Source organism: Gloeophyllum trabeum (assembly GCF_000344685.1).
Source record: "Gloeophyllum trabeum ATCC 11539 unplaced genomic scaffold GLOTRscaffold_00006, whole genome shotgun sequence".
NCBI classification, from domain to species: domain Eukaryota; kingdom Fungi; phylum Basidiomycota; class Agaricomycetes; order Gloeophyllales; family Gloeophyllaceae; genus Gloeophyllum; species Gloeophyllum trabeum.
In genome coordinates this window covers 1,467,678-1,479,321 of record NW_006920415.1, presented here as the reverse complement: position 1 = coordinate 1,479,321, position 11,644 = coordinate 1,467,678, and the positions used below count along the sequence as shown (strand labels likewise).

Below are 11,644 nucleotides of genomic sequence, written 5' to 3'. Positions count from 1 at the left end.
GGTATCGTTACAAGAAGTTCGTCAAGCCCTTGGGGGCGCACCCTTGTCTATCATCTGTGACCGTAAGTAGCTAGTACCGTGTCCCGAACTCAGACATGCTGACTGTCATGCATGATATTGTACAACTTCGTTTCGACCCATGATGCATAAAGCAATGTATACACGATGCAACACGAACTCAATCCTGTCCCTGCCCACACTGCTGCCCAAGCCCCTGCTTCGGCTTATCCGTCCCGACCGGGAAGCAGCTCCCGGTCCCCTGCGTGAACGTCTCCACGCAGATCGGCGTGCCGAACGGCGTCTGCACGACGAATGACGCGCGCGCACTCCCCGCCTTCTTGCGCAGGGCGATGCTTATCGCGCACATGTTCTTTATGTCGGTGTCGTCGTAGAAGCCGTCGTCCCAGACCGTCTTCAGAGGCTGTGTGCATTGGACAGATCAGCGCCGTGCAAGGAATCGCGGGGAAGACGACTTACAGGGAACTGCAGGATGTGCGTCTTCGCGTTCTGCGTGGTTGGCGTCTGGTTCTTGTGCGTCGCGAGCCACGCAGACTTGGTGTGGCGGCCCGCGTCCGGGTTGCTCGCCTCGCCCTTCAAGACATGGCCGGAAATGTGGTTAAACTCGGATGCCACGGCCGCCGGGATCACCCCTGCAGCGCTCTTGCCATTCACCGCCTGGAAAAGCTATGACGCAAAACAAACCCCATCACCTCTCAACTTCCCTCAAGATGACTGGAGTGACTCACCCCCTGCATTTGATTCATCAGCGCACACCCCTGCTTATTCTCAGCAGTTATCTGCCCCGTGTGCTTCTTCGATTCGCACTTGAACGTCGTCTTGCTGAACCCGCACGCCGAGTTGGCGGTGCATCCAGCGCATCCCTGGAGCGCCGCGCACTTTTTTGCGGGCGTGCTGGATGTTTTCTTGGCGGATTTGGTCGAGCTATCCGCGGTGGTCTTGCCCACTGGCTTTGCGCCGGCACCCTTGGGGGCAGATGCGGCTGCGGCTGCGCTCGCGGGTTTCTTCGCTACCTTGGCCTTGGTCGTACGAGCATCGAACTGGTGGCTGGCCGCCTCCAGTTCGAACGCACCATCCGTTGTCTGAAGTCCCACTATATATAAGAGTAGTCAGCTCATGCTCTATCCTCGCACGAATGGTTGGCTTACCTTCTGATACCGGCGCGCCCTGCACGAAGACACATGCAGCAATAACTAAAGTGGTGAACAAGGCGAAGGGACGCATGATGGCGGGGTTCGTTATAAAAGAAGTACAAGAAAATCCGAATTAAAGAGAAAGGAAAGAAGGTCAGGAAGAGAAAGGACGTGAATACAATAATGACCAGGACCGACCGGCGATAGGGGCTCTCCCTCATTCCTGCTGCCCTTTATACTAAGGACAGAAGCGATCATACCGCATCTCCCATCGCCGGTTGCGAGGAACACAATCACTGCAGGTATGGAGGCAGTGGCCGGAACTTTCGGGCGAGATCATTACGCCGAGCTAGGGCCCCCCCAAGTCGATCCGCGCGAAACTTTCGAAGTGGCTACAAGGGATCCCCTGCACAAGCCTACATCAACTCGTCACTTCGCTGGTGCTGGTGCTTATTATTGCTGAGCATTTGCTGTCTATTTCCCCCGATGCAGTGGCGGCTCCTCTCATTTAGTGAAGACCGTTCAACGAGGCTCTTGTCGCGTCATGACTCATGATTGTGCCCCTCACAGTCATCGAACAGAGTTGGAATCCTGTTGCCCTTGAACGTGTAACATCTGATCCTGACCCGCATTTATCCAGTGCAGTTCGTTTATCTGCGGTGGAAGGTAACACTATGAACAAAATTTGATCTTTGTCTCCGTTCGTCTATACTTTTGCGGTGGCTCAATATCCCAATAGGTATTGCGCCCAGTGCGCCACCATCTGCCACCGGCGTTCTTGGATGCGACGCACATCACTCAATCACTTCTTGCCTTCTACTTATACTAATGGTTTAGCCCTGATCAGCGCAGATGTTGAATCGATATCAGTTTGACTGGGTAACATCGATCTTTCAGAGGGAGTGGTAACGTCCAGAACTGACACAAACCGGAGCAGAAGCATCTCGAGCATGCGTGCATTTCTTTATCAGCCCCCCTTTGAGATGTGAAGCGTAGCAACTTAAACTCCTGCCCCGCACACGTACGGCAAGGTTGTAAGCGAAAGGATTGGCCTTGTTGCTTTGCCACCTGTAGGGTATGGCCAACTTCCGTGGCCTTACACTGCGACACAAGGTAGACGAAGATGTCCTGGACCCCAAAGCTCCATGGGAGCCCTTGAAATCTATCCATTCCGCATCCCGTCCCTACATTATCACCTTCGACTCTTTTGGCGCTGCATCTAACGTCTGGTCGATAGACTCAGGCAGTCCGACGTACGTGACAAAGCTCGAACCAGCCCTCCCGGGAGAGATCTTGCCCCATAGGTCCACGGTCACGTATGCACCCGCCCACTCCATACTGGCAGTCGGGTACGACTGTCCCCCGTCTCTCAGGGATGACCGGAAAGACAGCCCCGCTGTTTTGCGGGCGTATTCAACAGATTCAGGACAGCTATTGGAAGTGACTGAGCTCTCCGGGCGGCTTGCCTTGGGCACATCCTCGATACGCTGCTCCTCGGACTATATGGCTGTAGCCATGGGAGAGCCGGCGCCCCAGATCATCGTCTTCAGGGTCGGATCCTCAGGTTTCCAAGAAGTCCTACGCGTGCCTTCCCTGACCCAGAAGGATATTTTCATCCCAGTGCAGCTCTTCGATCGGGGGGAGGACTTCACACTATTGACCTCGTCGACCTCCGTACCTTCGAGTAGCCTCACCCTCGCATTGTACTCCCGCTCGGGTGACAGCGCCCGGACGGACCTCACCGTCCCCGAGGATCGTGCCGACTGGCTCGAGCCCGGCGCAACGACGATGCTTCCGGACGGCACCACCGTGCTCCACGTCAAGGGCACGCAGTCGTCCTGCGACCACCATCCTGATTCCACGCGCAGCACTGTTTACGCCCTCGCTCCTGGTCTCGCGATATCCTGGATACGGCGTTTCGACTCCGTGGTCAAGAAAGTCACTTACCACCCTGCGCTGCAGGCGATCGTAGTCCTCAGCTCGCGGGGAAAGTTCAGCGATTCCGTAGACACATTCATCATTTCCTTTCTGAACCCTGTCAGCGGAGAGGTGATAAGGGAGGCATCATTCCGCTACCAGCCCGAGACCTACCTCACAGCGCAGTGCACTCTCACCGACGAGCTGGTCATTGTCACCAAGGCCGGAGGCCTTAGTGTTCTCCCCCTGCAAACTATCTCGGACGAAGGCTTCAAAGATAAAAGTGCAGAAGAGATGCTAATCACGCGGGCATCGCCTGTGCAGCCAGAGCCGTACAACACGAAGGCTCGCAAGGCCGGTGATAGGTGGGGATGGGTTGATCACTGTATTGTATACTCCAAAGGAGTGGTATTAATCCCCCTAAGAGGACCGGGGATATTTGTGGTGCAATGGTGATGCACGTGGTTGTCGAAAGAGCGTGGATTCCAGCTAATTACAAGATTAGTACCTGTCGAATGAGAAGATCAATATTCCCAGAACAAACAAGGATCCTCAGTGAAAGAGAGTATGATGTCGAGAGCATGGACGCAGATTCTCCTGATCACCAGATATATCCCTCTAACTTACCCGTAAGTGTTGTGATGCGAAGGTCAGGGCACAACCTCTGGGGTTCAGCACCATCCGCGATGCTGAGACAACCTTTTGCATTCGCACCGACTCCAGCTGACGTCGCGCCCTGCGTTATACTACTCAGCGACATATCATGAACTCGAGGACGGTAATGCTCCCTATCTCCATCATCCGACGACAGCGGCAGTAAGGTTATCCAGCGATGCTCAAATGATGCTGCAGCCCACTATGAGTTGTTACACTCTGGGCAGCGTTCCAACGCTCTTCTCCACGTGCCGCGAACGGGTACAGGTACAACTCGCAGGACACGAGGCTCGCGCCGAATTCTCCAAGCTTCGTGAAATGGTGGCGGAGCCGGCCAGGAGACGTGAAAAGGTTCATGGCAAGGTCTGTCAGGCCGGGCGCCGCGGACCCACGAGACAGATCCAACTGTGCATCTTGACAGTTGAGATTGTAAGTTTGTACGACAAACGAGCTTGAGCACCCAGGGTTCGTAGAGACAGCAGTGCTTCCAGTGCCCCCAGGAAAACCCGACAGTCGAGTTAGGCTATCATCACGTATAAGCCCTTCGAGGCCGCGCCACGTACACCGAGGTTCTTCCAAGCTATGAGGGTGATGTAAAGGCTGTAGGCCCAAGCACCACATCTCGTGGGCTGCAGCAACGGAGACGCGCACTCCTGAAGTGTCTAGAGACCTATGCCTACAACATGCCTCACATCTCTCATGAACGACGCTGTGCTCGGGTGACTCTGTGAGCGCTAGAGTAACAGTCCTGAAAGAGAGAATATGCATACCATCGGCGCACGGGGCATCGCTAAGATATCAGCAAGAACGACCACGTCAACGCTATGCAGTGAGCGTACCACCGGAGAACAACCCAGAGGCATACACACGGACACCACCGCTCACCTCCGCAAACGCATCTCCGAATTGCAAAGTTATATCAGCAGGTCCCTCAACCTCGTCTACACCAAGGATATTACAAAGGTATCATACCAATGTCCCAGTCCAATACATACGTTATATCGTGATACAATCGTGCAGTGTCCTGTAAGATCTTTTCAGTCTTTAAGAATAATAGCTAGTTACGTCAGGATGTCCCACCCGCAGTACCCGCTACCTCAAACCTTCCGGCCACTCCCTTCTTGGCCTCCATCTGCCTTGCTCGTCAAACCTAGGATTCGTGCGGAACTCAACGCCGTTTGTCGGAGCCTTTCCAATAGGTACTGGGTGTCAAATCCATCACTCAGCGCGCAGTCTACTTCAGATCGGACTCGAGGACTTACAGAACCATTCATATACGCTGCTCCCCATCACGCTTTCCCAATTGGCGCGGTAGCTGCCTAGCCACCACAGATTGCCTTCCCTGCCGAGCTCTCCCCATTCTTCGTCCCACTCCTTGCGTACGCGCCGTTTCTCCCTGACATATGACTCAAGCGGATGCAATGAACAGAAACACGCCACGTACGAGATCTGATACCAGGCAAACGCATTTCCCAGTATGGCTCGTTCGCGCTCCTTCATCCGCTGCACGCCAAGGTGCTCCACGGTCGTCTGGTTGAACATAATCATGCGCGTGTGGGACCCGATCATGGCGAGCGTGAACATCATAAAAAGGCCAGCCCTGAGAGAGACGTTAGGACCCCAAACTTGCAAAAGAGAAACTGGTAGAGACACTCACAATGCGATGACGGCGATTTGCTGCCCGTCCGGCGAATCATACGGGTTCAAGCTGTTCCCGGCCTTCACATTCTGCGCTAGAAGAGTGGCGAAGATCCATATACAGAGAACGGCCGCCCATTCGCAGAATATATAGAAGAACTAAGACGAAAGAACAAACAGTCAGTGTTCGGCAGAAGGAGTGCTAGGGTAGAACACTCACCCTGTGGTTCAGAGCTCCTACACACTGACCGATCCCTTGAGCGGGCAATCAGCGATTTCGCAAAGATGCTCGGGGAACGATTAAACCTACAAGGACAATGATGGTCAAAGCGTAGTATACACTATCATGCATGTCATCTAGCATCGTTGGGTCGGGAGATAGTAACAGCTACTCACTGTCCCACATGAGCGACAATGATGTGCCCGTAACGGCTTGACGAACTTCTCCTTGTAGCAATACCGATACTCAGGGAGGAGGACCGGCGTGGTAGGAGGCCTCCTCTTCGGCGCAGACGTACCAGCCCGACTAGACTCAGACTTAACTCTGGGCGGGTTGCTCGGCCGTGAGGGGCCATCAACCTCGGGAACAGAACGCGGGTGTGCAGGTGCAGCGGCGTCGAGGGTGGGATCAATAGCGGCTTTGGCAGCCGCTACGGGTGGGATAGCGTCGAGGTCACCGGTGTTGGGGTTGTCCTCTATTTGTGCATTCTCCACCGGATGTGTAGAGCCATTAGCCCTCATGACACCGCCATTTCGTTTCTCAACATCATGACTCGCTGCAGCGGGGGGTTGCGGCGTGTTTTGTGGTGGTTCGTCCGCAGAGTATGAGGCGCCTTCGTATTGAAATCCACCCATTCCCTCTTCCCACGAATCGTCAAATCGTGCGGTGGTTGAGGGTTGCGGCTCGGGTGAAGGGGAGACGTGCTAATAAGACTGTTAGATGTGCGTAGCGGTGCATATGTCGTTAGACGTACATCTTTAGCAAAGCCGGGCGGCGTGAGGATGACCTATGGAATGAAACCTCGACCAAAGTTGTATATGTATAATATAGAGGGCGCACCTTCAAGTAGGACCAGTAAGTCATCATGGCAAAGATGCAGAATACGACCAGGAATCCGACTGCGGGGGGTGAGTGTATTACCCCTACCTACGAAGTTGAGTAACTCACTTCCCATCGAACGGCTGCCCAATGCCCCTCGGGCTCTTGTGATCATCGGGACGCAGAAGCGTCCAATGTACACGTACGTCGCGTACGCCAGGATTCCAACCGCGATACCGACGGCGAGCTTGCGGACAATCCACGGCTGCTTAGTCTTCTGTTCCCGTTTCTCCCTGGCACGATAAGTGGCTTCCTGAACGACGCCGCAGCATGTGTGCTGGTCGAATTGTGGGGCAGCATCGCCAACCATGGACTTTAAAGAACACTCAGCCGTGCCAGAGTCGCGTTAGTTCGCAGTCGCAGTACCAGTCGAAGTACGAGCCGCCTGCGGAGAGCCTACTACCTATGACGGAATTCGAAGTGATCGCGAGCCGCCGGCAGCGTGGCGTGAACCACTCCGAGTGTGGACTTGTCTCGACGCTGAGCCGTATTTCACTCCAGAAATTTGTACTTTCGTCGCATACGGTCTTCTCTGAAGCGCTCAAAAAGAGGTGCTAGCAGGTGTGGCGACAGGATTTACGCTGGTCCCAGAGGATGATGTGGCGAGAGGAGGCCCGGGGATTAAGAAGAATTGAGCGCAATGCATCAGTGTGCGTTCTTTATATACTGACACATCCCAGAAGGCAGAAGATGTAAAGGAACGCCAAAGTCCTGATGACAGTGAACTGCTCTCGAAGGTTGCGAATTGAGCTTTGCCATAGCAGCTCAACATGAACTCTGAGCTGCTGTGACAAAGCTGTCGCGCCTTAACTCCATTTTCACATCCAACACCTTAGCCCAATAATGACCAGCAGTTTTAGTATGCAGACCTCAGCTGCGACAATTCTTGACTTGCAATCCGGAGGTCCCTTTGACGGAGGTCGGTGGTGGTATTCCGAATTATGCGTATGTCTGAATAGTTCTCCGGTGGCACGCTCACTGCATAGCGAGCGGCGTGGTGGTCTTTTTTTTAACCGGTGATACCTGTTTGATGGCCCATGCACCCATATTCTTTCTTTCAAGGCTGTTACACCAATGCTCACCGAGCCACCCGACAAGAGCAGCATTGTTCATGAGACAGCTGAGGCATGTTGAGTCAAACGCTCCCGTTGCTAGGGCCACGGGATGTGGTGCTTGGGCCTACATGCTTCATTTATGGATCAACGGTGTGTGGCACATATACTGTGGCACATTTGCGAACGTGTATAAAAGAAGCACTGTAGCTGGTCGTGCTACACGTTGATTTCTGACTTGCCCTGCTGGTGAGTGCTGAGCTATGTCTGCTGTTCTGCATCGTCGTTAACAGGCTCCTCCCCTCCAGTATCCAATGTCTTACTGCTGGGATTTGGATTTTAGTCTCGATAATAAATACGTTCGGGGTGAGTCACCGCTAGATATCTCCCCCGGAGATAACCTCTGCCTGGACGAAAATGGGAAACTCCGCCAAATCCCGACCGATTATTCGAGGCCTAGGGACATACTGCCACCCAGGTCCATTCGAACGACAGATTCTTCTCTCAGACTACCACCAGAGATGCTGGTACTGATCTTCACTTACGCACTGCCCTATGCACGATTCGTCAAGCCAGCCAGACGCGCTGCGCCTCTGAATATCTCCCAAGTCTGTCGCCGCTGGAGGGAGGTTGCTCTGACTGTCCCTGTGCTCTGGGCCTCGCTCTCGGTTTATGCCACAAGAGACGACTTGGACTACGCTGGTTTGATGCGAATGTGGCTGGCGCGATCACAGAGGTACCGCCTATACGTCAACTTCATCGCTTGGAAGAACCTCGATCTGTGCAGTTCGCGTGCCTGCCTGGAAGAGCTTATGCGTCCTGAAATCCTCACTCGGCTTTCGGATCTCCGTGTCTCGGGCGTAATGGAAGCCCTGCTGCCTCTGGAAAACTTGGGTGCCCAAGCTAGCAGTCTTCGGAGGCTGGTCGTACAGACGTACGATCTTTGCCTGGAAGATGCATATCTAGATTTATCCCGTGCATCCGCAGCGCCCCTGTTGGCTGAATTTCCCGTGAACATCCTTGAAACACCCTCGCTCTTCTTCCCTCTGAAGGGCATCCTGGCCGGCCCCACGACTCATCTGGTATTCTCCGGCGACTTCTACTATGACCATTTCACGGTGCTAGGAGAGTTCGGCGCGCATCTCGTGTCCTGCGAGCTGTACTTACACCCGTTTTCGGCATGTGGAGCCCTGACGTTGCCCAGGGTGCAAACGCTCACAGTGGGTTGTAGGATCGTCTGGGCGTTTCTGGATAACCTTACTGCGCCGTGTCTTCGGACACTGCAGATAGGCATGTCGAGGGAGAATCGCCTTCCTGAAGTCGACGATATGTCGCTGAGTAATATGATACGCAGGTCGCGGTGCCCCTTGGAATCGCTACTAATGGAGGAGGGCAGCCTGAGCGATGCGGATATCGCTGAGGCCCAAAGGTTGTGCCCTGATCTTCACATCACGCTCGCGGGGAGACTATGGGATTATACATGGTGACCACGGAAATCAGCGTCCACGCTCTCGACGTCATACCTTCTTTCAGCCGGAATCCGTATATGGTCTGGGAACAACGCTCACGATGCCATATGTACTAGTTATCTTGTATTTACCTAGAACACACTTCCAAGAACTATCATACATTACCATCGCGTCACATACATGTCTGGTCCCCTCAACGGGAATAATACCACTCCCTTGGAGTATACAATACAGTGATCAACCCATCCCCACCTATCACCGGCCTTGCGAGCCTTCGTGTTGTACGGCTCTGGCTGCACAGGCGATGCCCGCGTGATTAGCATCTCTTCTGCACTTTTATCTTTGAAGCCTTCGTCCGAGATAGTTTGCAGGGGGAGAACACTAAGGCCTCCGGCCTTGGTGACAATGACCAGCTCGTCGGTGAGAGTGCACTGCGCTGTGAGGTAGGTCTCGGGCTGGTAGCGGAATGATGCCTCCCTTATCACCTCTCCGCTGACAGGGCTCAGAAAAGAAATGATGAGTGTGTGTACGGAATCGCTAAACTTTCCCCGCGAGCTGAGGATTACGATCGCCTGCAGCGCAGGGTGGCAAGTGACTTTCTTGACCACGGAGTCGAAACGCCGTATCCAGGATATCGTGAGACCAGGAGCGAGGGCGTAAACAGTGCTGCGCGTGGAATCAGGATGGTGGTCGCAGGACGACTGCGTGCCCTTGACGTGGAGCACGGTAGTGCCGTCCGGAAGCATCGTCGTTGCGCCGGGCTCGAGCCAGTCGGCACGATCCTCGGGGACGGTGAGGTCCGTCCGGGCGCTCTCACCCGAGCGGGAGTACAATGCGAGGGTGAGGCTACTCGAAGGTACGGAGGTCGACGAGGTCAATAGTGTGAAGTCCTCCCCCCGATCGAAGAGCTGCACTGGGATGAAAATATCCTTCTGGGTCAGGGAAGGCACGCGTAGGACTTCGTGGAAACCTGAGGATTCGACTCTGAAGACGATGATCTGGGGCGCCGGCTCACCCATGGCTACAGCCATATAGTCCGAGGAGCAGCGTATCGAGGATGTGCCCAAGGCAAGCCGCCCGGGGAGCTCATCCTCCTTCAATAGCTGTCCTGAACCTATTGAATACGCCCGCATAACGGCTGGCTTGTCTTTCCTGTCATCTCTGAGAGACGGGGGAAAGTCATACCCGATTGCCAGTATGGAGTGGGTGGGGGCATACGTGACCGCCGACCTATGAGGCAAGATCTCTCCCGGGAGGGTTTGCTCGAGCTTTGTCACGTACGTCGGACTGCCTGAGTCTATCGACCAGACGTGAGATGCAGCGCCAAAAGTGTCGATGGTGATAATGTAGGGATGGGATGCGGAATGGATAGATTTCAAGGGCTCCCATGGAGCTTTGGGGTCCAGGACGTCTTCGTCTACCTTGTGTCGCAGTGTAAGGCCACGGAAGTCAATCATACCTAAACTAAAGAAGAGAGAGGTAGCGAGGCAACAAGGTTGACCTTTTTCGTTGAACCGCTGGCGTACGCAGGCGAGGTGGTAGTTGGCAGTAGTTCAGAAGAATGGTACGCGTTGTTACACTTGATTCCATTGAGAGTGGCAACAGTTCTCGAAGTTACCACTAATCCCTCCGAAAGATTGAGGTTACCAAGTCAAGGTGATAGCAATTGAGTCTGCACTGGTCAAGGCTAATCTATTGGTATAAGCAGAAGGTAAGAAATGATTGAGTGATTGTGCACCACAGCCGCTGGCAGATGGTGGCAACTGACAGGGCTCGGATCCGAGATCACGAATGTTACCAACTTTACGGGCCAATTGCAAGATGCGCAACCTCCGAAACCCGTACGATGTTCTACTGGTGGATGCACGCTATTACATTGCACGTGCCGCTCTAAGTTACTCTCGCCATTCGAGTAGCCAGCCCAGCATAGGGGTATAACACTTGAATTTCCGCGGCAACCAGCACAGCATCAGCCAACTGATGCGCTGATGTATAGGCTCGTGCAGGGGAACACGCTCCTACCCAGCGGTCGTTTCGAGGCTGCGCATCTGCTACGGCAATCGGTTAAGTGCGGACCATGTGGAAACCACGCGATAATTATTTTGTATAGTCATGTGATTATGTAAACTTTATTCTGGCTTGCCTCTCCACGACCGCTGGCGGAAAACATTTGTAAATAAACGCCACCGTTACCAGTGACACCCCGTTCAGGAAAGCGCCAGTGATCTTAGCTAATCCGATGCTCGACGCGTCGCGCCAACAACACCGACGCGTCTATCCTCGCCAACGGCCGTGTATGGACTAATGCCCGAGGAACCGTCAGTTCCATCTCTCACCGACATCCGAACTCGTGTCCGCGAGAAGTTCGGTCAGCGTCCATGCTTATGGCAGCTACAGGCTGTACAGGCTATCCTGCGGCGCGACAAAGATGTTGTGTGCATTGCTGGCACCGGGTCGGGGAAGACCCTTACATTCTGGATGCCGCTACTCTTCCGTCCAGACGGCATCCAGATAGTAGTGACACCTCTTAATATTTTGGGAGAGCAGAACACACGGGAGCTCCAGCAGAACAGGATCTCTGCCATTGCCCTTAATAAGAAGACGGCTACACTGCGGAATATGAGGGTGGGTACTTGCTCAAGTCTTGTGGACATTTGTCCTAAG

At 54.1% G+C, this 11,644-nt stretch overlaps 6 protein-coding genes across 6 annotated transcripts; 3 read left to right on the top strand and 3 right to left on the bottom strand.

Moving 5' to 3' along the window:
• Positions 1-178: 178 nt before the first annotated feature.
• GLOTRDRAFT_129139 (uncharacterized protein) lies at positions 179-1,242 on the bottom strand (the record flags this gene model as incomplete). The annotated part of the gene is made up of 4 exons (XM_007867760.1): positions 179-421; positions 478-684; positions 747-1,111; positions 1,167-1,242. The coding sequence occupies 4 exons, from the start codon at positions 1,240-1,242 to the stop codon at positions 179-181; spliced, it is 891 nt and encodes a 296-aa protein (XP_007865951.1).
• Positions 1,243-2,228: 986 nt separating this feature from the next.
• On the top strand, positions 2,229-3,524 carry GLOTRDRAFT_129138 (uncharacterized protein; the record flags this gene model as incomplete). Its single annotated transcript, XM_007867759.1, has 1 exon — positions 2,229-3,524. One exon carries the CDS (start codon positions 2,229-2,231, stop codon positions 3,522-3,524), a length of 1,296 nt encoding a protein of 431 aa, XP_007865950.1.
• Positions 3,525-4,611: 1,087 nt separating this feature from the next.
• GLOTRDRAFT_121300 (zf-DHHC-domain-containing protein) lies at positions 4,612-6,832 on the bottom strand. The gene is made up of 10 exons (XM_007867758.1): positions 6,529-6,832; positions 6,421-6,479; positions 6,335-6,367; positions 5,757-6,284; positions 5,671-5,701; positions 5,581-5,615; positions 5,380-5,519; positions 5,167-5,322; positions 4,985-5,118; positions 4,612-4,924 (listed from the first exon to the last, which is right to left on the bottom strand). The coding sequence occupies exons 1-10, from the start codon at positions 6,767-6,769 to the stop codon at positions 4,815-4,817; spliced, it is 1,467 nt and encodes a 488-aa protein (XP_007865949.1). The 5' UTR covers positions 6,770-6,832; the 3' UTR covers positions 4,612-4,814.
• A 1,200-nt stretch (positions 6,833-8,032) lies between these two features.
• Positions 8,033-8,998, top strand: GLOTRDRAFT_129136 (uncharacterized protein; the record flags this gene model as incomplete). Its single annotated transcript, XM_007867757.1, has 1 exon — positions 8,033-8,998. One exon carries the CDS (start codon positions 8,033-8,035, stop codon positions 8,996-8,998), a length of 966 nt encoding a protein of 321 aa, XP_007865948.1.
• Positions 8,999-9,141: 143 nt separating this feature from the next.
• GLOTRDRAFT_93449 (uncharacterized protein) lies at positions 9,142-10,570 on the bottom strand (the record flags this gene model as incomplete). Its single annotated transcript, XM_007867756.1, has 2 exons — positions 9,142-10,439; positions 10,507-10,570. 2 exons carry the CDS (start codon positions 10,568-10,570, stop codon positions 9,142-9,144), a joined length of 1,362 nt encoding a protein of 453 aa, XP_007865947.1.
• A 714-nt stretch (positions 10,571-11,284) lies between these two features.
• On the top strand, positions 11,285-11,473 carry GLOTRDRAFT_41227 (uncharacterized protein; the record flags this gene model as incomplete). Its single annotated transcript, XM_007867349.1, has 1 exon — positions 11,285-11,473. A coding segment is annotated over one exon (189 nt), but the record flags the coding sequence as incomplete, so codon positions are not given.
• Positions 11,474-11,644: the final 171 nt, after the last annotated feature.

Excerpts from the sequence above, each read along its gene's own strand:
- GLOTRDRAFT_121300 (XM_007867758.1), bottom strand. The coding sequence starts at position 6,769 with ATGGTTGGCGATGCTGCCCCACAATTCGACCAGCACACATGCTGCGGC. Across the intron at positions 6,285-6,334 it reads CGCCCGGCTTTGCTAAAGAT|CACGTCTCCCCTTCACCCGA; the intron begins GTACGTCTAACG and ends CAGTCTTATTAG. Across the intron at positions 5,616-5,670 it reads CTTTGACCATCATTGTCCTT|GGATCGGTCAGTGTGTAGGA; the intron begins GTAGGTTTAATC and ends TGCCCGCTCAAG.